Source organism: Colias philodice, chromosome 17 (genome assembly GCF_061535455.1).
Source record: "Colias philodice isolate Cphi_HAF_F1 chromosome 17, ilColPhil1 Martin Lab GWU primary, whole genome shotgun sequence".
In the NCBI taxonomy this organism is placed as follows: domain Eukaryota; kingdom Metazoa; phylum Arthropoda; class Insecta; order Lepidoptera; family Pieridae; genus Colias; species Colias philodice.
In genome coordinates this window covers 1,471,601-1,493,868 of record NC_143102.1, presented here as the reverse complement: position 1 = coordinate 1,493,868, position 22,268 = coordinate 1,471,601, and the positions used below count along the sequence as shown (strand labels likewise).

General features: G+C 34.0%; 2 protein-coding genes and 1 long non-coding RNA gene across 4 annotated transcripts in view; 1 reads left to right on the top strand and 2 right to left on the bottom strand.

The window, feature by feature from the left end:
• Positions 1-433: 433 nt before the first annotated feature.
• nmd (no mitochondrial derivative) lies at positions 434-11,851 on the bottom strand. Of its 2 annotated transcripts, none has more exons than XM_089705755.1 (8): positions 11,521-11,851; positions 10,390-10,498; positions 9,836-9,980; positions 8,580-8,747; positions 6,315-6,443; positions 4,713-4,852; positions 3,850-3,978; positions 434-3,536 (listed from the first exon to the last, which is right to left on the bottom strand). In XM_089705755.1, the coding sequence occupies exons 1-8, from the start codon at positions 11,691-11,693 to the stop codon at positions 3,375-3,377; spliced, it is 1,155 nt and encodes a 384-aa protein (XP_089561881.1). In that variant the 5' UTR covers positions 11,694-11,851; the 3' UTR covers positions 434-3,374. The 2 variants fall into 2 exon arrangements, with proteins under 2 accessions (XP_089561881.1, XP_089561882.1); XM_089705756.1 differs by having other exon boundaries at positions 10,390-10,486.
• LOC149480808 (uncharacterized) overlaps positions 434-22,268 on the bottom strand; it is a 369,189-nt gene continuing 347,354 nt past the window's right edge. Inside the window, exon 2 of the long non-coding RNA XR_016316922.1 lies at positions 434-2,498. This is a non-coding gene — a long non-coding RNA (uncharacterized LOC149480808). The remainder of the gene's footprint in view (positions 2,499-22,268) is intronic.
• Positions 12,182-19,696, top strand: LOC149480822 (nucleolar MIF4G domain-containing protein 1 homolog). Its single transcript, XM_089705733.1, has 12 exons — positions 12,182-12,485; positions 13,909-14,137; positions 14,490-15,094; positions 15,252-15,342; positions 15,697-15,909; positions 16,181-16,302; positions 16,717-16,913; positions 17,292-17,467; positions 17,681-17,856; positions 18,154-18,318; positions 18,963-19,094; positions 19,383-19,696. Exons 1-12 carry the CDS (start codon positions 12,294-12,296, stop codon positions 19,677-19,679), a joined length of 2,595 nt encoding a protein of 864 aa, XP_089561859.1. The 5' UTR covers positions 12,182-12,293; the 3' UTR covers positions 19,680-19,696.

The window sequence follows — 22,268 nt, the reverse complement described above, 5'->3', positions numbered from 1 at the left end:
TCAAAATGCATATCCTTAATTTAAATCAAATAATTAGTATATTATAAGGTACTAGCTTTCCGCCCGCGGCTTCGCCCGTTTTGTCTAAAACATAAATTATATACTAAAACCTTCCTCTTGAATCACTCTATGTACCTATTAAAAAAACCGGATCAAAATCCGTTGCATAGTTTTAAAGATTTAAGCATACATAGGGACATAGGGACAGAGAAAGCGACTTTGTTTTATACTATGTAGTGATAACGTGCTTTAACTCTACAATGACTTGTCTTTCCACAGTTAATGAAATAACTTTTAAAAATAAATTAATATTAATATATCAATTTAATAATGGTTCAAATACTTTCAGTCATCATGGAGTTTTTATAACTTCGTTTTCGTATACATTTACCACCAACGACATCTCATTACAACTAAAATAAAATAAAACACATTTCTTTCAATAGCTGTTTATTTATTTCCCTTTATTTACAAACAGGTTTCACTATCTACAATATTTAAGCAGTGATAACTCAAGATTGTTGAGTTTCCTTAAACATACACGATAGTGCAATATTGCAACGCTTTAAAGCCCTTACTAATAAACATGTTCTATCTCCCTCTAACTCACGTAAAACGTATGAGAAGTAAAAGAGACAACTGCTGATATCAGAAAAAAATTGAATGTCATTCTATAATAATAAATAATAATAATACAATATAAAGCTGAACATTTTGTTTGTTTGGTTGGTTTAATACGTCTACCTCAGGAACTACGGTTCCGATTTGAAAAATTATTACAGTGTTACCCATTTATCAAGGAAGACTACATTATATCATTTCACTAAGACCAATAGGAGCGGAACATAAAGCGGGTTAAAATCCACAGGGCATAGCTAGTTATTCTATATTGTTCCGATATCATGTTATCTCATTCTCTCTTACATGAAATGTTATAAGAGTAAAAGGGACGAAGGTATTAAAATAAACATGTTTATTAGTGTGACTGTAACAGTAAGTTTCTACTAGTCCGTGATAAATAAAATTACTTACATATTTGAGATTTAAGTAGATGACACTCTTAGAATACATTTTAAATTTGCTTTTTTTAAATAGTTTTATATTATGTGGTGTTTTGTGCAATTTTCACACAAATAATAATTTAAAAATTATTACCCGTTTATATAATAGTATTTTTGCAGCTATATTAACTATACTCTTGTAGTTCTTATTTATTATATCCTACCCAAAGGTTGCCTGGTCGACATCGTTTATAAGCGACAAGGTTACCTTTTCTAACGATAGCCTCGTATAGAATTTAACAATTATTTATATTAATATCCGAAAACACAACCACATTTAAATTTTACTTTAGCGGTTTGCTTTTCATTGTCTTAAGAAAAAATGAAGTATTGCCTTATTTAGAATCACATTTTAAAATAATAAATGCGAAAGTGTTTGTCTGTCCGTGTATCACGTCACAACTGAGGAAACGATTACAGTAATTTAATAAAAATGGATATGGGAATAGATCTTTATTTTTTGTAGGCATATACGGGGCGAGTAACTAGTCTATTTTAGATCACTCATTTCACAAATGATTATTGCATTTATATTTGTATTTGTATATCTAACAATAATACAGTTTAAACATTCCGTAAATCCAATATTTTTCTAAGCGTGATAGGATTTTTAAAAATCAATAAGCAATAACAATGAACACAGCCAGCACCTAAATGATCATAAACACAACTTTATCTTGAGAGCATTAAAGTTTACATTTTCGAGAAGGAAATATTACAATTCTTAAAAAAACGGTCACGATTAAAAAAAAAAAAAAAATAGATATTTTTCAAAAACAATTTCTCATTTTTCGTTAAGAATTTATTTGGAAATAATTAAAACTCGTTTGAGCGTAGTTTCGATAGTTTAATTTTATTTACTTGTAATATACATTATGCATAGCAAATCTTCAACTTTCAATATATAACAGTGCATAAAATTTCAATAAGTGAATTTACATCGCCACAATTATTGGCACGTATTGTTTTTTTTTTTATTATTTAAAATTTCAAGTACTAAATTTATATTTTATATCGCCACTATTATTGGCACGGACTATACATCATTTTTTTTATTATAACCCTTTATTGCCCTAAGATAAATCTTGTAAAATGCATTCTATACATCTACCGCCTAACAACAACATCGTCATCTATAATAATTATTTATCTAATAATCTGAAATTTCGCAAAAATTATTTTTATCCAAAAATTTTACCTTACAAAACCGCCCTGCGGCTGTAACAATCATATTACATACAAAATAATATAAGCCAACCTATACATAAATACTGACATATAAACGATATTAGAGAACTAGAAAATGAAAAAAATAAAAAAAATTGGTTGTCTGTAAAGTCGGTTTACTGACGATAGTTGAACGTGACAATGTCCGATTGTGCTTCTTTGTCGCTCGTTCCGCGCTCTCGCTTGCACTTCAAGCCTTACATGGAACGCCTCAGAGCGAGGTAACGCCGCATGAGTCATGTTTTTTCGTGCATGCAGCCGGCTCTATCGAGACGTTGTCACGTCAAAAAGAAAAAGAATTTAAAAGATATCCTAATCAAATAATATCATATCCCCAAATTTAAAAGAAACTATCGAATAAAAATTCGTCCACGCACATATTTCACAAATCGGTTGGGACGGAAAAACTATTTATAAAGTAAAAACCTGACCTTTATAACAACCATTTTACAATCAACCCTCCCAAACGATATAATACAAACATAAGAATTCCATATTCAAACTGATACTAAAAAAGATCCCAACAGATAAAAAAGATTTAAAAAAAATTGTGAAAATAAGTTCAACACAAGCAAAGCAATAGATTTGAAACTAAACCAAGAATCTACATTTTTTTGCACTAACATTCTCATGACTATTCAAAATCAAACTTTGAAAACAAACACAACATTTTAAAATGGAACACAAATACAGAAACATGGAAACCGCAAATAATATCAACAGATTAAAAAACGTAACATCGAGCCTGGAGCCTTCGATGCGGTTCCCATTGGCTACTACATAGAAGCTTCCCGAACAATCTAAAACGTTTAATATACATTTCAAAAATAGAACAATGGAACGTCTTCGCGACTTCCGTATCATTTCCATTGGCTACTAGAAGCTTCTAGAACGTTCTAGAATGTCTAACAGATTTTAAAAATAGAACAATGCCTTACTTCGAGACTTTGATTATGTTTCCATTGGCTACTAGAAGCTTCTAGAACGTTAAACAGATTTAAAAAACGGAACAATAGAACGTCTTAATACGAATTCGATCGTTTCCATTGGTTAGAAGCTCCTAGAATGTTCTAGAACGTTCTCGAACTAGTCGAGTTCGAGTCGCATGCTTGGCGCGAGGGAACCGCATTGAATTTTGGACTCCTTAAGTTTTCCGAGCGCGTTCTTGAGATCGTCCATTGTGATCGGCCTCATTGCGTCCGCGTATTCATCGTCCGACTCCGACACGTTCGATTTGTTGTCCTTTGCCTGAAAATTGTTAAAATAATATTTAATAATAATAAAGATTACCTAATAGAGATTGTAATTTGTATATTGGTTGATTTAGTTTCTGCATTTGTGCATCAATTTATTATTAAAAAAATAATTGTAATTGGTCAGAAAAGTTTTTTGCAGGTTTTCAATAAAACTAGGAAAACTCAATGTAGATAAAAATAATGTAGGTTTGCTATGTTAAAAAAAATTGGCTCCAAAAAAAGCAGATAATTTTTTTTTTCCTTTTTCCTTTAAGACCGTCAAACAAATCAATACACTTATTATTATAATTAATACTTTTATTTACCATTTCATCCCTAGCGAGTTCTTCCCTTGCGTAATCCCTCACACGATACACGGCCGCTTGTCGACACACTTCGTGTAAATCCGACCCGGAGAAACCCTCCGTGCACGCTGCTAATTTCTTGTAGTCGATCTGTGAGATAATTGTGTTGTTGTCATATGGTATTATAACAGTGTAAAAATTGAAATAAGTTGAATTTTGAAAGTTTGAGTTTTGTACGAAAATTGTCATTTAAATGTAAAACTCAAACAAAACGTTTAGTTCAAAAACTTTAATTTTTCTTTATGGGAATGCGAATGGCGCATATGTATGTACTGTTGAATGAAAATACTGCCTTCGATTTGATTAAAAGCTTGTTGAGCATGACACAGCTAACATACTTATAAACTTTTATGATATAATTTTATAATCCAGATATTGAATTTTTCAATAAAAGATAGAAAGATGAGCACGGCTGAGTGATAACGCCCCGCCCTGAACCAATTCTACATCATACGCAAAATCTTATAACTATATCTTTTATACTTTGCTCACTCACAGTATTATGATTGTTATTGGTGTACCTTTTAATTGGCGTATTGAATTGTTAATGTTATATCTAATGTAAGTTTAGCTGCAAGGTACCTTTACATAAATAAAAAAATGTGTGCGTGCACCACACACGTAAGAAGTGAAACTTCTTTATGACCTTATTTTTCAAAAAATAATTTACTATACGCAACTTTACAGAAATACGTCGAATCAAACATGGCGCGTAACGGAAAAATGTTACACTAAATTTTTTTCCAACCCCGATAAAGAAGTTTCACTTCAACAAATAAAATAAATAAATAAAACGGCTGAGCCGATAGTGATGCGACACTCACATCGGCAGCGAGGGGCTCCTGGTGCAGGATGAGCTGCAGGATGCGCTCGCGCTGCGCCTCGCTCGGCATCGGCACGTGGAACGTGGCCGGCATGCGGCGCTGGATCGCCTTGTCCAGGTCCTGCGGCCGGTTCGTCGCCCCTGTAAACACACATACACACATATTATATTATACTAGCCCACGACTTTGTACGTGCATCCCCGTTTTTCCCCGTTCCCGCAAGAATCTCGGGAAATCCTTTCTTAGCATATGCCTACGTCCTAACATCTACCTGCCCCCCTAGACAAGTGGCTTTCTATTAGCGTAAAGTTGAATAGAATTAATAGATTATGAATGTATGAGATTGACGTAATCAATCGTCGTCGTCGTCGTAATCAAACGTCAATCTCATACATTCATAATCTATTCTATTCAACTTTACGCTAATAGAAAGCCACTTGTCTAAGGCAGCTGCATGCCAAATTTCAGCCCGATACGTCCAGTGGTTTGGGCTGTGCATTGATAGATCACTATATCAGTCACCTTTGAGTTTTATATATATTGATGTACACGTTATAAGCACGCTAAACTTATACAAATTATACTTAAAACACGCTATAAAAAAAATTAACACACCGTATAGTTGTGCCTGTGCATGAAAACTAGAGACTTAGAGTATAGCACATACACATATACACTAATGATGTTATATATATAAATCTCGTGTCACAATGTTTGTCCTCAATGGACTCCTAAACCACTTAACCGATTATAATAAAATTCGCACACCATGTGCAGTTCGATCCAACTTGAGAGACAGGATAGTTTTAACATGTAGGTACCACAGGCGAAGCCGGGGCGGACCGCTAGTTATATTATATAGTGCGGAAATTTTCGATGGGCCCTGGAGGGAAAGTACTTGAAATACTGAAGATAGCAAATTTTGCTGAAAGGAAACATTCCTTTATTTTTTAAAAAGAACAGATATTTCTTAATAAAATGAGATTTTTATTTTTAGTTAATTCGACAGTCGAAATGACGGAAAGCTAGTATAATATAATTGCGCCTGCGCATCAATATAGCAGAGAGTAAGACATAGTAGGAAATATAATGATAGCAAACAGTAATTAAAACAATACCAAGCAAAAAAAAAAAGAAATAGAAATAGAATTAATATAAAAAAATGTTTAATTACTAGAGATCCGCCCCGACTTCGCCCATGTTTACGTTTTCGCTCCATAAGAACCATCCTCGTACCTCAAGGAATCTTATAAAAAAATAATTAACGAAATCAGTTCAGCCGTTCTCGAGTTATGTGCTTACAAACACATTTTGCGATTTTTATATTATAGACTAGATTTCCGCCCGCGGCTTCGCCCGCGTTTTCAAAGGAAAACCCGCATAGTTCCCGTTCCCGTGGGATTTCCGGGATAAAACCTATCCTATGTGTTATTCTGATGTATAAGCTATATTGTGGTAAAGTTTCATTCAAATCCATTCAGTAGTTTTTACGTGAAAGAGTAACAAACATCCATACATCCATACATCCATACTTACAAACTTTCGCCTTTATAATAGTATTAAGATTAAGATTAAGATTTTGTACACAAAAGAAATACATACCCATGATGATAACAGTACAAGACGGGTCGGTAATCAAGCCATCCCATAGTGACATGAACTGCGTCTTCATCATGGCGGTCGCCTCGTGGTCATGCGCCGTGCGCGTGCGCAGGAACGACTCGATCTCGTCTGGGAAATAATATTTATTATACAGGGTGTCCCACTGTTGGTATACTAAGCTCAAAGGAGGTTATATTTTTGCATACGCTGAGTGCGTAAAAAATACTTATAACATTCCAGACGAAGTTTTTTTTCAAATAGATGAATTTTTAAAACTATGTGTAAACTGTACACCCATAACAAGCAACCCGCCCAGATTTGCTAGCAGCACTTGACCTATCGTTTAAGATTATGTTTTCATAGACAAAATGCTCACATTAGCGAAGCGGTACATGCCGGCTGCGCGAGCTAGAGAAGAGAACATGGATTTTCAGAAAAAATTTAGCAAAATCTTTTTGATGTAATTTTGTATTGTTTAAGTATTATTTTTGTGATCAGTGTATGCAAAACTAAAAGTCCCTTTGCGCTTAGTATACCAATAGTGGGACATCCTGTATAATGTTACCATAAATGTTGTAGTTATTTGTGTGTATCTTTTTGTGGAATTAAGTTCGAGAGTTTTTGAAGTGTACATTAACTTAACATCACATCAATGTTGGATATTATTACATTTGTAGTAATATTATAAATGCGAACGAATGATTGCTTGTTTCTTTCTTTCAAACCGCAACATAGTCCTTTTTGTATAGGCTACTTTTTACACATTTTTTTTTTGATATACAAATGTAATAGAATGGTTATAATCATAATCAAACAACATAATCTAGGTACAGGTAATACCGCGTAACTAATGAAATTATGCATGGATGAATAATCTACAATAGCTTATTATGTTTCATGGTATGAAATAAATATTTCTTAATTTGTATTTCTCCTTTGACTTATTTTCATTTATATACGGGAAAATACGAACTAAAATATTATACCATACTAGATTTCCGCCCGCGGCTTCGCCCGCGTTTTCAAAGGAAAACCCGCATAGTTCCCGTTCCCGTGGGATTTCCGGGATAAAACCTATCCTATGTGTTAATCCAAGTTATCCTCTATATGTGTGCTAAATTTCATTGTAATCGGTTCAGTAGTTTTTACGTGAAAGAGTAACAAACATCCATACATCCATACAAACTTTCGCCTTTATAATAGTATTAAGATTAACACGTTCGCGGACAGTAACGACCACCGGCGTCTAGACAGCTAAAAGTGATACGACAGTACGTCTGTCGACGTATCAGTTTTTACTTGCATAAAATCAGTACGCCAAACGACGAGCGATTTTTCATACTATCATAAAGAACGGCATGTTGTACTGTCATCACAGGTATAATTACGACTTTTGTACTGTCACTGCATTATTTACAAAAATTCGTCAAAGGAAGGTACTTCCACGCATACATTCATATTTTTTTACCCCTCTCCCCGCGCACACTACGCCCGTGGGCGTCATGTTTGCATACGGTTAGTCGAGTACTGCGCCGCTGCGGTGATCCCGCGTGCCGCGTGTGAATTGTTGTTTAGAAATTGAGTATTTTGTTTCCAACGTAATTTAATTGTTTTACTCATACTGGATGTACTAATTCAAGTCTAATTGCTTATGTAAACAACATATTTATGTTGCTATTGTTTGTTGTGAACACGATTTTGTTGAACAAAATTTGTAACGAATATTTTTGCAAATTGCGTCTCGAGACTCGTTCGAAAAAGAACAAAAACGTCTTCAAGACCTGTTTGATGCAGCGTCTACCCCTGAATCGAGTCCATACCCATTTGCTGATGATGGTGACTATGAATCTGACGCTGAGTACTTACGACGTTTACGCCTATATCCGTTCTGTCATATCATATGGTTTTTTAACCATGTGTTGTAACACTACGCCCCTGGGCAATGTATGAAAAAAAGTAGTGTCTCAGTAGCTGCAACCTGTAAACCAGTACTGTCCGCGAACGTGTTAAGATAGTATACCTTGTAAAAGTACTACATGAAAAAAAAAAAACAAAATAATTCCACTTATCATTTTAATCAATTAAGTTTCATGTTATTTGACTAATATTTCAAACTCAAACTCAAACATTTATTTATTCAATTAGACTTCTTATAAAAGCACTTTTGAAACGTCATTACATATTTTAAAATTTACCACCGATTCGGAAAGCAGTATCTACGGATTATTAATCTAACTTAACATGCAAGATATTCAAAATACTCACCAATAAACACAATGCAAGGCTGCAATTTAACAGCCAGACTGAAGACAGCGGCTGCCAACTTCTGTGTTTCTCCATACCACTTGTCAGTTAGAAGAGATACATCAAGGTTTATGAAACTCATGTTCGCTTCCTTGGCGGTCGCTTTGGCAATTAGGGTCTTGCCGCAACCTGAAAAATGGTTTTAAAACTATAGTTTTAACTTTTGAATATAATCTTACTAGCTTTCCGCCCGCGGCTTCGCCCGCTTTGTCTAAAACCTAATAAATTATATACTAAAACCTTCCTCTTGAATCACTCTATCTATTAAAAAAAAGACGGGTTGCACTCCGGGAGTGCCGGCAGAAGTGAAAACGCGCGTAGTAGAGAGGGGATAGCTGTCTACTCTCCATCCGTCTTACGCTTTTTCGATCAGGTCACGTGTCCTGACGCGAGTTTAAGATTTTATACCCATTACAGAAAAAGTGCTCAACGCCGCTAAAGAAGTTTTCACTTCAAAAAACCGCATCAAAATCCGTTGCGTAGTTTTAAAGATTTAAGCATACAAAGGGACATAGGGACAGAGAAAGCGACTTTGTTTTGTATGTAAAACTCTATTAATGTAAACATAAAACAATTACATGCATTTACTCCATGTAATCTTAACATATTTAATGGTAATGTGTTTTTATTCACATAACATACATAATTTTCTATAGGTCTTTAAATTTAGCCCGTATTGAAAACACATAAAATTGGGATAAAAGGTCTTACACAGATCAAATCATAAAATTAATATGCTAAGTTGTTTTTGCATATTTAAAAAGAATTTGGAGAATAGTCGGATAGTTTTATACATCTTCCTATATATTACAAAAGTTTTATGATAACAATAGTTTTTCTGTTAGCTGCAGACTGTGTGTCTTGGATTTAATGTTATGTTTGTTGTTGTTTAATGTTTACCTATAAATATGACAGCACTATGTCTATGATTGTAATATCGAAAAGCGTTTATCTATGTTATCAGTGTATGTCATGTTGGTGATCCCTAATGAAATAAATAAATAAATAAAATATATGCGTGTACTAGAGTACAAACGTAAGAAGTGAAACTTCTTTATGAGCTTAAAAATGTCACGAGTATGGCGTAACGCAAAAATGTCACGCGTACGGCGTAACGCAAAAATGTCACGCGTACGGCGTAACGCAAAAATGTTACACTAAATTTTTGTCCAACCCCGATAAAGAAGTTTTCACTTCAATAAATAAACATAACTTACCTGGTGGCCCATGTAAGAGGACACCCTTTGGCGGCTGCGTCAGTCGACTGTCAGCAAACAGTTCCCTTTTCTGTATTGGAAGTATAACTGTCTCGCGCAACTCCTTGATGAGATTGTCCAGACCGGCTATGTCTTTCCAGTTTACCTGTAATATTAAAAATGATTTAGTCTGCTCTATAAGTACTTACGTAATAGGAAAATTAATGCTAGGTATGGACTTTTCACAAAAACTAATATAGGACTGAGAAGATCTGTGTCTGTACAAAAAATTCTTAATGATAAACAACTGAGAAGCCAGGCAGTGCTTACTTCATAACATAGCTTGGCATGGGATTCCTTTAATTTATTTTAATAACATTAATGTGGTTTATAATATACATAATATATCTCTACATATTGTGTAATACTCTTCTAACTATTAACAGTGTGAATTTGTCAACGCAATAAGGAAAAACACAAACAATTTATAAAATTTAAACCAAAAATTAAAACATTTATATTGACTAAATTATTAATTACCATTAAGCTTCAAAAAGCTCCCATTTACCACTTACATTAATTTCATCAGGCACCACAAGCTGTGAAGCAATGATCATCTCATGGTCCGTCAGCTTGTCGAGGGCCAGCGCATGCTTGCTCCCCAGACCAGCTCTGGAAGATATCCTTAGTACATGCAAAGTCTATATTCCATATTTGTTGTACAATGAACATATTTTAACGTGATAACGTTTTTAAAATCGTTTTAGTCAGGTGACATGTTCAGAAACTTGTGTCACACCAAAACCTCACGAGCGCGATCGCAGGTATAACGAGAGAGAGACGGACCGATCTCCCGTCTCATCTCGAGCGCTCCCACCAATAAGACGTTATCACGTAAACATCTCGATCGTAAACCTACTTTACAAACACCAATTTCTTAATATTGTGTTATTTTAATTTATGTGTTTTAATATTGATGAATATGTGGTCGTAATATTGTAAAAACTGTTAAGTGTATAAGTGAAACTTAAAGTAAGTATGAATAAGCACTCAATTTATCACTTCAAATCATTTTTTCTAGATAATATAGGTATTTTCATTGCTTCAATTAATATCATGAATTATATTTGATATTTGGTTAACATTATTTAATTTTGGATTTTAATGTATTGGTGATCTGTAACTATAACTTTATTTCATTTGATTTTGTCATAGGTAAGTATCATATAGTTCACTCATACAATAAGGTGTAACAAATTCCCAATTTACTAATGTTTTATTTATAATAATTATAATGATAAATAATATCAATTGAAACAATACATAGAACATTCATGATACACATTCTAATTAGAAGTTTGATAGTCAAGTTCAAATGAATAATTAGTAAGATGCAGAAGTTATAAGCAGTAGTTTACTGCTATTTTGATATTTACATAATATAACACGTGTAAAACTGGGCACGAAACTTATTTGGCAATGTTTTAGCAACGAAATGATACAAGTTATAATGTTATGAATGCTAAAAATAAAGGTAACAATACCATAAATAGGTTATGATAGAAATATTCAAATCCAACATAATTCGCATGAAAGGTTCAACAAAGAAACACGTTTATTCTGTTTTTTGTGTGCATTTGAGCAGATTGCATAAGAACGCGGTATTATTTTAAAAATAAGAGTCGATTATGAAAATCGATACATACTTGCGTAACTGTTCCCGCGCTCTTTCCTCGGCTTTCTTTCGGCTCTTTGACGTGGGATCTATTTGATTCACTAGCCATTTAATAGAAAAGTATGTAACTGCAGACACAAAGGCCACACGTATTGCCATTTGGAACACATCGTTCCTTGTAAATGCAGACCCTTCCACCATCATGCCGTTAGTGAAATTTATAAATTATAAACACAAAAACTGATAGCTGTTAACTGAACCGCGATACTATGAATTTATTGAGAAAAATTAATTAAAAACAATTCACATAGCATCGCACATCTCCAATTCATGGATTTTTATTTTCATAGACAAAAATATTTGAAAGATATTTTTTCTTGAACACAAGTGTTGCCACAATCTGAACCACAGAGAAAGTAATCTGTAATATCTGAACTTTTTTGATTTGCATTAAAAGTAGGTACGTAAAAATTATCATAGACCAATAATGTTATCAAAATTGGATATTATAAGCTTTTAAAATACTATAATTCTACTATAATACTCCTTGTGGTAACTTCCATGCACTCAGGGTATTAAAATTGTCTATGATATTTCATACTTCACTGACCAACCGACTTGCCTCCTTTCCATAAAAAAAAAAATGTTACAGTTGGCACCCCTGTTTAAATGTCATTTGTCAATCTCATGTGTCCCTCCGATACGCTGTCATAACAAAAAGTTTAACCTTAAATTAACAATTGAATCATAATGTACAGTATTGTTTGGTTTTATTACAATAATTGTTGATGAAATTAAATCAAAATGAAGAAATCAAAACCGGCACCGCGCCCAAAATTTGTGAATGCTCGTAAAGCTTTACGTAAAGAAAAAAGACAACTCAAGAAAGTTCACAGGCAAGAGCATTATTTAAAAAAGAAAAATGAACCTTCTTTTACTCCCGGCCGATTTGTTAAACGGCCAGCTGATACACAAGAACCGGAAATTGAAGTCAAGGTAATTTCTTTGTCAAAATCAAAGATTAATAATAAATGTTTATACAACATAATTGGTATTTCTTTAGAAATTTGCGGCACGAATTAAGGGGGGGGAGGGGAGGGAAAGGGAGGGGGGAGGTGAGGGGAGACCCCCTATAAAGTGGGGGGGTGAGGAAACCCCCCCTTCTATTTTTTTTTTAATTTTTTTTGAGATTATATTTATACTAGCTTACCGCCCGCGGCTTCGCCCGCTTTGACTTAAACCTAATAAATTATATACTAAAACCTTCCTCTTGAATCACTCTATCTATTAAAAAAAACCGCATCAAAATCCGTTGCGTAGTTTGAAAGATTTAAGCATACAAAGGGACATAGGGATAGAGAAAGTGACTTTGTTTTATACTATGAAGTGATGTAGTTAGAAATATAACAAAGATTATGGGCTTTCTTGACTGCTCCGGCGCTGCAGAACGTGGCGCTTGCCCCCGTGTACCTCGTTGCAGGCAGGAGTCTTCACTCGCCTTCGTAGCTTCGGCTTTTTGGTCGCCTTTGGCGACCAGCCTCAGCCACTCCGGCTCGCTTGACTCTGCCTGCTCCTCAGCACACGCGAGCGCCACGCTCCTCCGCGCCTCCGACTTTTTTAATACACTCTAGTGTATGACAGACAAGTACCACGTGGAATCGGGGTGGACAGATTCGGTTCTGTGATTAACAATTTGTGTGCAATATACATACAATAAAAACATTTTTTTAAAATAATTATTTTTCAAATCTTGTATACATGTTTGATACAATTTACAATGGCAATGAATGGATCCATTTTATTTTTTTCCACCCATCGTCTCCACATATTCTATAATATTATCACCGAAGTTTGCTGGGCGGTTATAGTTATCTTTTTTAAAAAATCTTTTTACAACATGCCACTGAGACTCAAATGGGTCAGAGGCAACAAATGGGTTGTCTGGGTCTGAGTGATTAACTTTTTTATGAACATACCCATATTGCCCCAAACAATCATATGCTCGCCAATAACCCGTATGAATTGTTGTCCCCTCAGCACTAAGCCTCAGCAACATGCTTTTGAATGAACTATGGTTTTTAATATGTACATTAAGACATTTGTTATCTCTTTCAAACACAATTCTTGTAGTTTTGTCAATGTAACTCAAACAATTTTGAACATAATCTCAAAAATTAAAAAAAAGATTTCTCTGTAATTACACGTTTCCGCACGAAAAGCCGCTAATGTATGTTTCGGGGCATCATTATCGATCGATAAAAATTAAAATCGCGCCGAAATTCGTGCCGCACGTTTCTAAAGTCAACCCATAATTTGTTTTCTGAGTGTTTAAAGACCTGAGCAGTGAGCATTTTTTTTGCTTCAATAAATAATTTGGTAGTGAAACAGCTATGCATCACACATGTTATTCCGATTTCAGAAAAAGAAAGTAAAACATCAACCAGGACTCCATGAAATTCTGAATCGTGAACGGAAAAAAGAACTCAATGAAGCAGAGAAACTGAAATCTCAAATGGATGAACAAAGAAAACAGATGCTTGTCAGGGCCAATGAAGATGAGGACAACGTAATTAAGAAATTGGAGAAACAACTTGGCTTAAATAAGTCAAAGAATAAAAATAATTACTTTGCTGATGACGGACTTGATTGTATCCTTTTAAATTAATTGTATTTTTTAATCTTCTAATATCCTTCAGTTTTTCATCTTCACTTTAAAACCAAAGTTTTTACATTAACCCATTGACCACCGAGCGCCCCGATTGGGCCACGACACAATAGATTTTCTATTGTGTCTGTGATTCCGGGACTGATGGATTCTGCTTTAATTATGAAAACTATAACTTACTGTGATCTTTAATTGTAGAATTTATAAAAGGCGTAAACTGAAAGGAATATAATATATTATTACTTTATTATTTTACTATATTTCGTCTTATTATTTATTTATAAAAATAACACATAATTTAAGTTGTAAATCCTTAACTACCAAAAATATCACAGATCTTCTAGAAATTTGCGACAGAGCGACATCAGAACAAATTGTTGCTGCCGAGAAACATTTGGCTGAAGTGGAACAGGATTCAGATTTTGATGAAGACCTAGCTGCTGTAACTGGTAAAGAATTAAAGAAAGATAAGAATGCCAAAAAGAAAGATAAAAGTAAGGAAGAGACAGATGAAAGTGAACAAGAAAATGAAGATGATGATGATGATGATGATCAACCACAAAGTGATTTAGAAGCTGCTGAAGATGATGAGAGTCTTGAAGATGAACAACTTAGTGGTGAAGAAAGTGGTGAAGATGATGCTAGTGACGAAAATATTAGTGATAATGATGATGTCATTGATGATAGCGAAAATGAAGAATTAGAAACTCCAAAAGGTAATACGAAAAAACCGGAAAAAGCTAAAAGTAAAGAAAAAGTTGTTAAGGAAGAGGAACTTAGTAAAGTATTCAGTGATGATGAAATATCACATCTATCTGGTGATGATTCGGAAATGGAGGGTGATGAAATGCCAAGTGAGAAAACTGAAGAGAAAGAAAAACCAGATGTGTGGGAAGATATTTATGGAAGGAAGAGGGATAAAGAAGGCAACATTATAAAGGTAAATTTTAATTTATTTCATTTTTCACCGTCTCATTTACATATTATGATTAATACTTTTGTAATGTAATGTAAAATGGTTTCTTGCTGTTAGATAGAACATCTTCTTTTCAGTCATGCATTTATTTTTTAAATAATTTTATTATAAATTATTTCAGGAAGAGAAAGGAATATACATTCCACCACATTTAAGAAATAAGGATTCCAGTTCAGAGAAGGAGCTGGCTCAATTGAAGAGACAAATTAAAAGTAAGTAATGTGTTCCAAATAACAAAGACATAAGCTAAGCCTATGCTTAATGAAGACTGTAACATTATTGCAATTGTAGAAGTCAATCAATCAAAATATATGTAACTCAAAAGTGATTGGCTGACTGACATAGGGATCTATCAACAAAAAGCCTAAACCACTGGACAGATTGGGCTGAAATTTGGCATGCAGGTAGATGTTAGGACGTAGGCATCCGCTAAGAAAGGATTTTTATCAATTCTATCCCCAAGCGGATAAAATAGGGGATGAATGTTTGTACCATGAAAAATCTTTTCTATGCAGGTGAAGCTGCGGGCAACTAATTATAAAATAATATTTTTCATATTTTTTCAGGCATACTAAACAAGCTAGCAGGCACGAACCTGCACTGGGCGTGCACGTCCATAGAGAATCTGTACCTCACGAACAGTCGCAACTCCGTGAACAGCGCGCTCACGTGTCTATGGCTAGACGCGACGGTCAGTGTTGCCAACACACCGGATAGAATGGTCGCGGAACACGCGGCGTTAGTGGCGGTTTTACATGCGAATGTTGGTTCCGAAGTTGGTGAGTGGCGGGCTTTAGATTGTTTTTTCTTTTTTTTTACCAGCCAGTTGTTATGAACCACTCCTGACTGTGACTAGCTTGGAGAGTGAGTGGCGGTTTTACATGTGAAAGAGGGATAAGAAGTTGGTGAGTGGCGGGCTTTAGGTTTTATTTTTTAACATCCAGCAAGTATACAGTTTTCTCTGTTATGAACAAACATTCAATGTAACCAGTATTTCACTATATCAGTTTAAAACAGCGTAGAATTATTATTAAGTAAATGTTTTTTCAGGGGCACATTTCCTAGAAGTGCTATCGCAACAGTTCGATACATTGACGCTAGACGATCAGCCAATGGAGGACAAAAGATTGGACAATCTGGTTTCGTGTTTGGCACATTTATATAGCTTTAAGGTTTGATTTTTTTTGTAGAATATAAGCTACTTAAAGCGTCTTTTTGTATATATTATGTATATTGTATGAGGAGAATAACTCCAATATTTTTTATAACTATGGAATTCGCTTGAGTCTATAATTACTGTATAGTCTGTATAATAATATTATGCTTATCGTGGTCAACGTATTTTGTTAAAATTCCTCTATTTACATTTCTTTATAATTATTTAGCTTATAACATTGAAAAAGAGTGTTTGTTTTTATTGACAATTAGTAGTCCAAGTTTCAGAGTACATTCTCTCTTTACAGCAATCCCATTAGTTTAATTTTTTTTGGATGATAACACATTCACTATCTAGCATAGTAGATGCTTCTATACGTCTGCTCATCAATAGCATACAAAAAATTGCTTTTACAAAATTTACCTTTCAGATATACCACGCGTCCCTCCTGTACGACATTCTAAACCGCCTCGTACAAGACTTAACCGAAAAGCACATAGATTGTATACTAACTGCGTTACGATGTGTCGGCGGTGTTTTGAGGAAAGAGGAACCATTAGCTTTGAAAACGTTTATACAAGACACGCAGGGGAAGATCGCTAAGTTGAATGAAAAGGCGGGCGCTGGGTGAGTGGGAAAATGAAAAAAAAAAATATTTTTTTTTGTTAGGTTTTGGTTGGTGTATTTTTTTTTTGAGGAGTCTGCGTTTTAATCGCTAGTGTGTGTGTGTGTGTGTACTGAACATTCGTATCTTTGAATTATTTTTTACATGATATAAACAATGCTTAAATAATTCATTGTTTTTATGTTTACATCAAATACTTTCTATTGTCCCTTCACCCTAACTTTAAAGTTAGAACACATTTTCATCAATTTCAAGTTATTTTTTCCAGTTAAGTTAAGCTCCCGATTACTTGTAAGTTTATAACTTTTAAACATAAAATTAACCTGCTATAAAATGCATGATTTCCAGGTTTAAATTGATATAAAACGCATGATTTCCAGGTCTCGTATAAAGTTTTTAGTAGAAGTGTTGCTAGCTGTGAAGAATAATAATTTGACCAAAATACCGAACTACGATCCCACTTATGTGGAACATTTGAAGAAAATGGCGAAAGCTGTTGTACGCAAAGGGAACTATGTGACGCCCCTGAATATACGATTGGAGGATTTGTTACGAGGTTTGTAAATAGATAAAAAGTATTTCTTTTTAATAATAAATACTGCTTCATTTTGATTTTTAGTATGTCCTTATATCGGAAAATACGTAACAACTTATAAATATTTTTTTTTATGCGTTATGAATTTTTTTTCATATTTTGAAAGGATTTCTAAATAACATGGTATTAATGATAGAAAAATAACATTTTTAATTTTTTTTTGTAATTTCCCAGCGCACGAGCGCGGCAAGTGGTGGGTAGTGGGTTCAGCCTGGGAGGGGGAGAGGAATATAGAAGAGCCGGCCAAGCGTGTGCCGGCTCATGACGAAAAGTTATTACAATTAGCGCGGGAACAGAGGATGAATACTGATGTTAGGAGGAGCATTTTTTGTGTTATTATGTCTGCTGAGGTAAGTAGAGGTTGATTGAATTCGTAAAAAATATTTTATTGCGTGAAAGAATTCAATATTTTTGTGTAATTAAACTTTTTTGTACTACATTTAGTATGTTTTGACGAAATTTCATTTTAATTGTTATCATCATGGTTATCATTAAAAATCTTCTTTATAAAAATCAACTTATAATGATGCAAATAAATAAAAAAATGAATGTCAAAAACAACATTTTTTGTATTCTTTTGGTATTAAACGTACTTGAAATGTTTATTTTCGACACAAATATCCAAATAAATACATATATTTATTTAGGACTACATGGACGCGTTCGAGAAACTCCAACATTTAGGGCTCCGCGGGCACCAGCAGAGGGAAATAGTTCATGTCTTACTCGCTTGTTGTCTGCAAGAGAGGGTCTATAATCCGTACTACGCGGTATTGGGCATGAAACTGTGCGATACTGATCGGAAATATCAGGTATTTTATTTAGATTTACTACTATTATAAAGGCGAAAGTTTGTAAGTATGGATGTTTGTTACTCTTTCACGCAAATACTACTGAACCGATTACAATGAAATTTAGCACACATATAGACTTCACTTGGATTAACACATAGGATAGGTTTTATCCCGGAAATCCCACGGGAACGGGAACTATGCGGGTTTTCTTTGAAAGTCGCGAAGCCGCGGGCGGAAAGCTAGTTTACTATAAAAATTTTTACTTCAGTAGTTATTGGGAAAAGTTAAAATTCTTCCCTTTGTAGTAAGGTTTTCGCAAAGGAAGAGCATGTGCTTTTCAAAGTTGTTTTTAGTTGTTCAGCATTTATTTAGCGGTTTAGACGTATTGATATTGCTTTATAAAATATTTTATAGTGTTTGTTTGTTTATATCAGCCGTAAATGAAAATAAACCTGTCAAAATTGTGTATCAAAATAACGAATAGGTCAGGGGTAATTTAAAGAAAGAAAAATAGCTTATCTGTACAGAAACCAGTGTCGCAAGTCTGACCTGCACTTAACCTATTTTTTATTCCCATATAGACACACACAAATCTATTAAATGCCTTTTAAAAAATCATTTTGTTGCTAAAAATAGTATAAAACCCTTATTTTTTTTTTCAGTTATCAATACAATATTCAGTTTGGGACAAGATAAAGGAATTGAACGACCTGTCTAAGCAGAGCATGAGCAACTTGGCGCAGTTTCTTACACACCTTATAATGGAGAAAGGGTTGCCACTTTCTGTACTAAAGGTAATATAATATTACATGGAACAAAAAAAATGTTTTATGTATCCCAAGAGCTAAGCTAAAACTATGTTTATTGATAAAAGAAAAACTTTGTTGGACAGCATAAATTTTTCGCGATTTTTTTCTATATTAGTAATAATTCAGTAAATTGATCATCCAACAAAACAAAACACAACGATAAAAAATGAAGATTAAGTTTACTTTTTTGAAATATTTTGGCCATCACATAAATGAATAAATTATTATTTATTGATACGTCAATAAGTTAATCAATAAAAATATTTGTTACAGATTATACAATTCTCCGATCTAAACAAGCGTACGGTTCGTTTCATGCGCCAAATATTGCTAGCTATAATAATGAACGAAGATCTCCAAGCATCTCTCGAAGTATTCCACAGAATATCAAAACCGCCAAAATTGCACATGTTTAGAGAAAGTTTGAGGTTATTTATACAACACTTTTTAATTAAAAATGCTGGCAAGAAAAGTAGTGTTTTGAGCGAAGATGATATGGCAACACTGAAGGATCGGAGCGTGGAGGTGGATAAAATATTAACAATGTATGAAAATAAGTTGAGATTTTAATAAATTGTTCAAATGTTTGTTTTGTTTTATTTGTATTTCTATGTATTTTGTGAAACATAATATACATATAGTAATTAGTAATTTCTAAAAGTTGAAGTAGAAGTTAAATGTAGAAAGTAAGCTAATATTCATTTAATCATTGTAATAATAATTATTGTGTAGACTTAACTAATTATATTTATCTTATATATAAAATTCTCGTGTCACAATGTTAGTCTGCATACTCCTCCGAAACGGGTGGACCGATTCTCATGAAATTTTCTGTGCATATCGGGTAAGTCTGAGAATCGGCCAACATCTATTTTTCATATGTACCACGGGCGAAGCCGGGGCGGGCCGCTAGTATAATATATAAATCTCGTGTCACAATGTTTGTCCTCAATGGACTCCTAAACCACTTAACCGATTATAATAAAATTCGCACACCATGTGCAGTTCGATCCAACTTGAGAGATAGGATAGTTTAAACATGTAGGTACCACGGGCGAAGCCGGGGCGGACCACTAGTTTAAAATAAAAAAAAATTGTACCTATTTATTCTTACTTCTTTCAAATGAAAATTGTATAGTACGCAACTTTTACACAGAATAACTTAAATCATATAAAATTGCAGTCTCAATAAAAATAACCTATCCGTTTTCCCGAAAACGATAAAAACAAATTGATTGCCTTATCGGTCGGTTGGCAACACGCTGTCTCTGCGTCTGATCATTATCAAGCCATAATCTACTGTGCCATAATAGAACACAAACACACACGCCCAAAGATAGCATGGATAGCATTGTGAGTCCGTTATCAATGATCAAATATTCGCGACACTAGTAGGTACACTATACTTATTATTATATTTTTATCTTAGAGTATTTTATCCATGGCTAGATTGTAGTAATGGTAAAAAGCTTAGGTTAGGCAATATCAAAAAATCAAATATACTTTATTATTTTTAACAAAATTTTCGATCAAGGCAGAGACAGATCGAAGAATTCAAAAATCATTAAAATTCGTTTAGCTACTAACAGGACTTTATTTTATACTAGCAGTTCGCCCCGGCTTCGCCAGTGGTACGGTCTATTTATAATAAAGCAGATACCACTCAAGAATCACGTACCTACATTATATTATGCATACGACTATGAAAGATTTTTTAAATAGGTCCAATAGTTTCTGGGATAGCGCGTTTAAACAAACAAACATGTATAATATAATACATATATCAAACTCAAACTCGCATTGAGATTAAATTTAAGTAATGAGCCATATATTTTAGCCTGATACATAATTTTAATAAAATAAAGTACAATTACTCATTTTATTTGTGCCCAGGAAATTTAATAATGTACTCTGTGAATTACGCACTCATCATTCAAATCAAATTCAAATACTCCGCCAATGTTCAGTTGTGCACCGTAGGGCGACGGCGTAGACCGTAGACGGAAATTTCTCTGTCTACGGCGTAGACAGTTGTGCACACGCGTTGTGCATGTAGTGTTAGATCATAGACAAAACATAAGTTATGACCACAGATATGTATCAAGATAGACTAAGCGAGTGTATGTACTTCCCGTGTCCAAACTAAGTTTATGAAACTTACTTGACGCTGGCCTACACTCAGTCCGCGCTTGCAGTTCGCCAAGGAAAGACGTGAAGCTGAATAAAGTAAAATGCCGAATTGCGCCGTTATAAACTGTAGAAACTCCACAGCTGTGAGTGGCCGAGTTAGCAGAGATGTTTCCTTCCACCGGTAAGTAATTTTCTAATCAGAATATGCACTATTTATTTTAAAATCAAATAAAGAATATCTGTGGAAAACGATCGTGACAAACACGGATACCAAATCATACGAAATGATTCGGAATACATTGCGGCTTTTACTTGGCACGGTAAAGATCGCGTCGTATGATAACAAGCAATGAATAGCGTCTTCTCATTTTTCTGTTCTCATTTTTCTGTCCAATTTTGTGGTTAGTGATGTTCATTTGATGCAACAGTTCTCGATTCTAATCGATTTTATAATCGAACAGAAAAATGATAATTTGAAGGAGCAATTTTTCAGAAAAAAAGGCATAGATTTTTTTTGTCATTTAATACGACTTGACCTAGAACTTTTAAGTATTTTAATACAAAGGTACTAAAAATAAATATTATGACATGGACGCCATTAGTTAAAGTGTCATCTTGGGAGTTTTTTAAGAAAACTCCTTATTGCTTAGACTATGTTTGTTTTTTCAGTTTTCCAAGTAACCCGAACATAAAAGGAAAATGGATCGATGCAACGGGACATAAAGATTGATTGATTGACAGTTTCATTACTTTCTTTCGATGGCCTCTCTAGTACGTAGTACATGGTAACTCAATGGGCATATGTAAGAAAAAGCTAAAACACATTAGTTTACTTGTTAGAATATTAAAAGGTTTATAACTTTATTTTATCATCCCTCTATCTATCGTAATTATCATTTTTCTGTCTTGAATCGATTTAGTAATCGATTACGATTCATTTATTTGACTACCTCTTAGACATAGATCTAGTTTGATCTGATTTCTTTCGATTTACTTCGATGGGATAGGACGATACTAGAATCGCCGCGC

Excerpts from the sequence above, each read along its gene's own strand:
- nmd (XM_089705755.1), bottom strand. The coding sequence starts at position 11,693 with ATGATGGTGGAAGGGTCTGCATTTACAAGGAACGATGTGTTCCAAATG. Across the intron at positions 9,981-10,389 it reads TGGTGCCTGATGAAATTAAT|GTAAACTGGAAAGACATAGC; the intron begins GTAAGTGGTAAA and ends TTAATATTACAG. Across the intron at positions 6,444-8,579 it reads GCCTTGCATTGTGTTTATTG|ACGAGATCGAGTCGTTCCTG; the intron begins GTGAGTATTTTG and ends ATTATTTCCCAG.
- LOC149480822 (XM_089705733.1), top strand. The coding sequence starts at position 12,294 with ATGAAGAAATCAAAACCGGCACCGCGCCCAAAATTTGTGAATGCTCGT. Across the intron at positions 16,303-16,716 it reads CACATTTATATAGCTTTAAG|ATATACCACGCGTCCCTCCT; the intron begins GTTTGATTTTTT and ends TTTACCTTTCAG. Across the intron at positions 19,095-19,382 it reads TGCCACTTTCTGTACTAAAG|ATTATACAATTCTCCGATCT; the intron begins GTAATATAATAT and ends TATTTGTTACAG.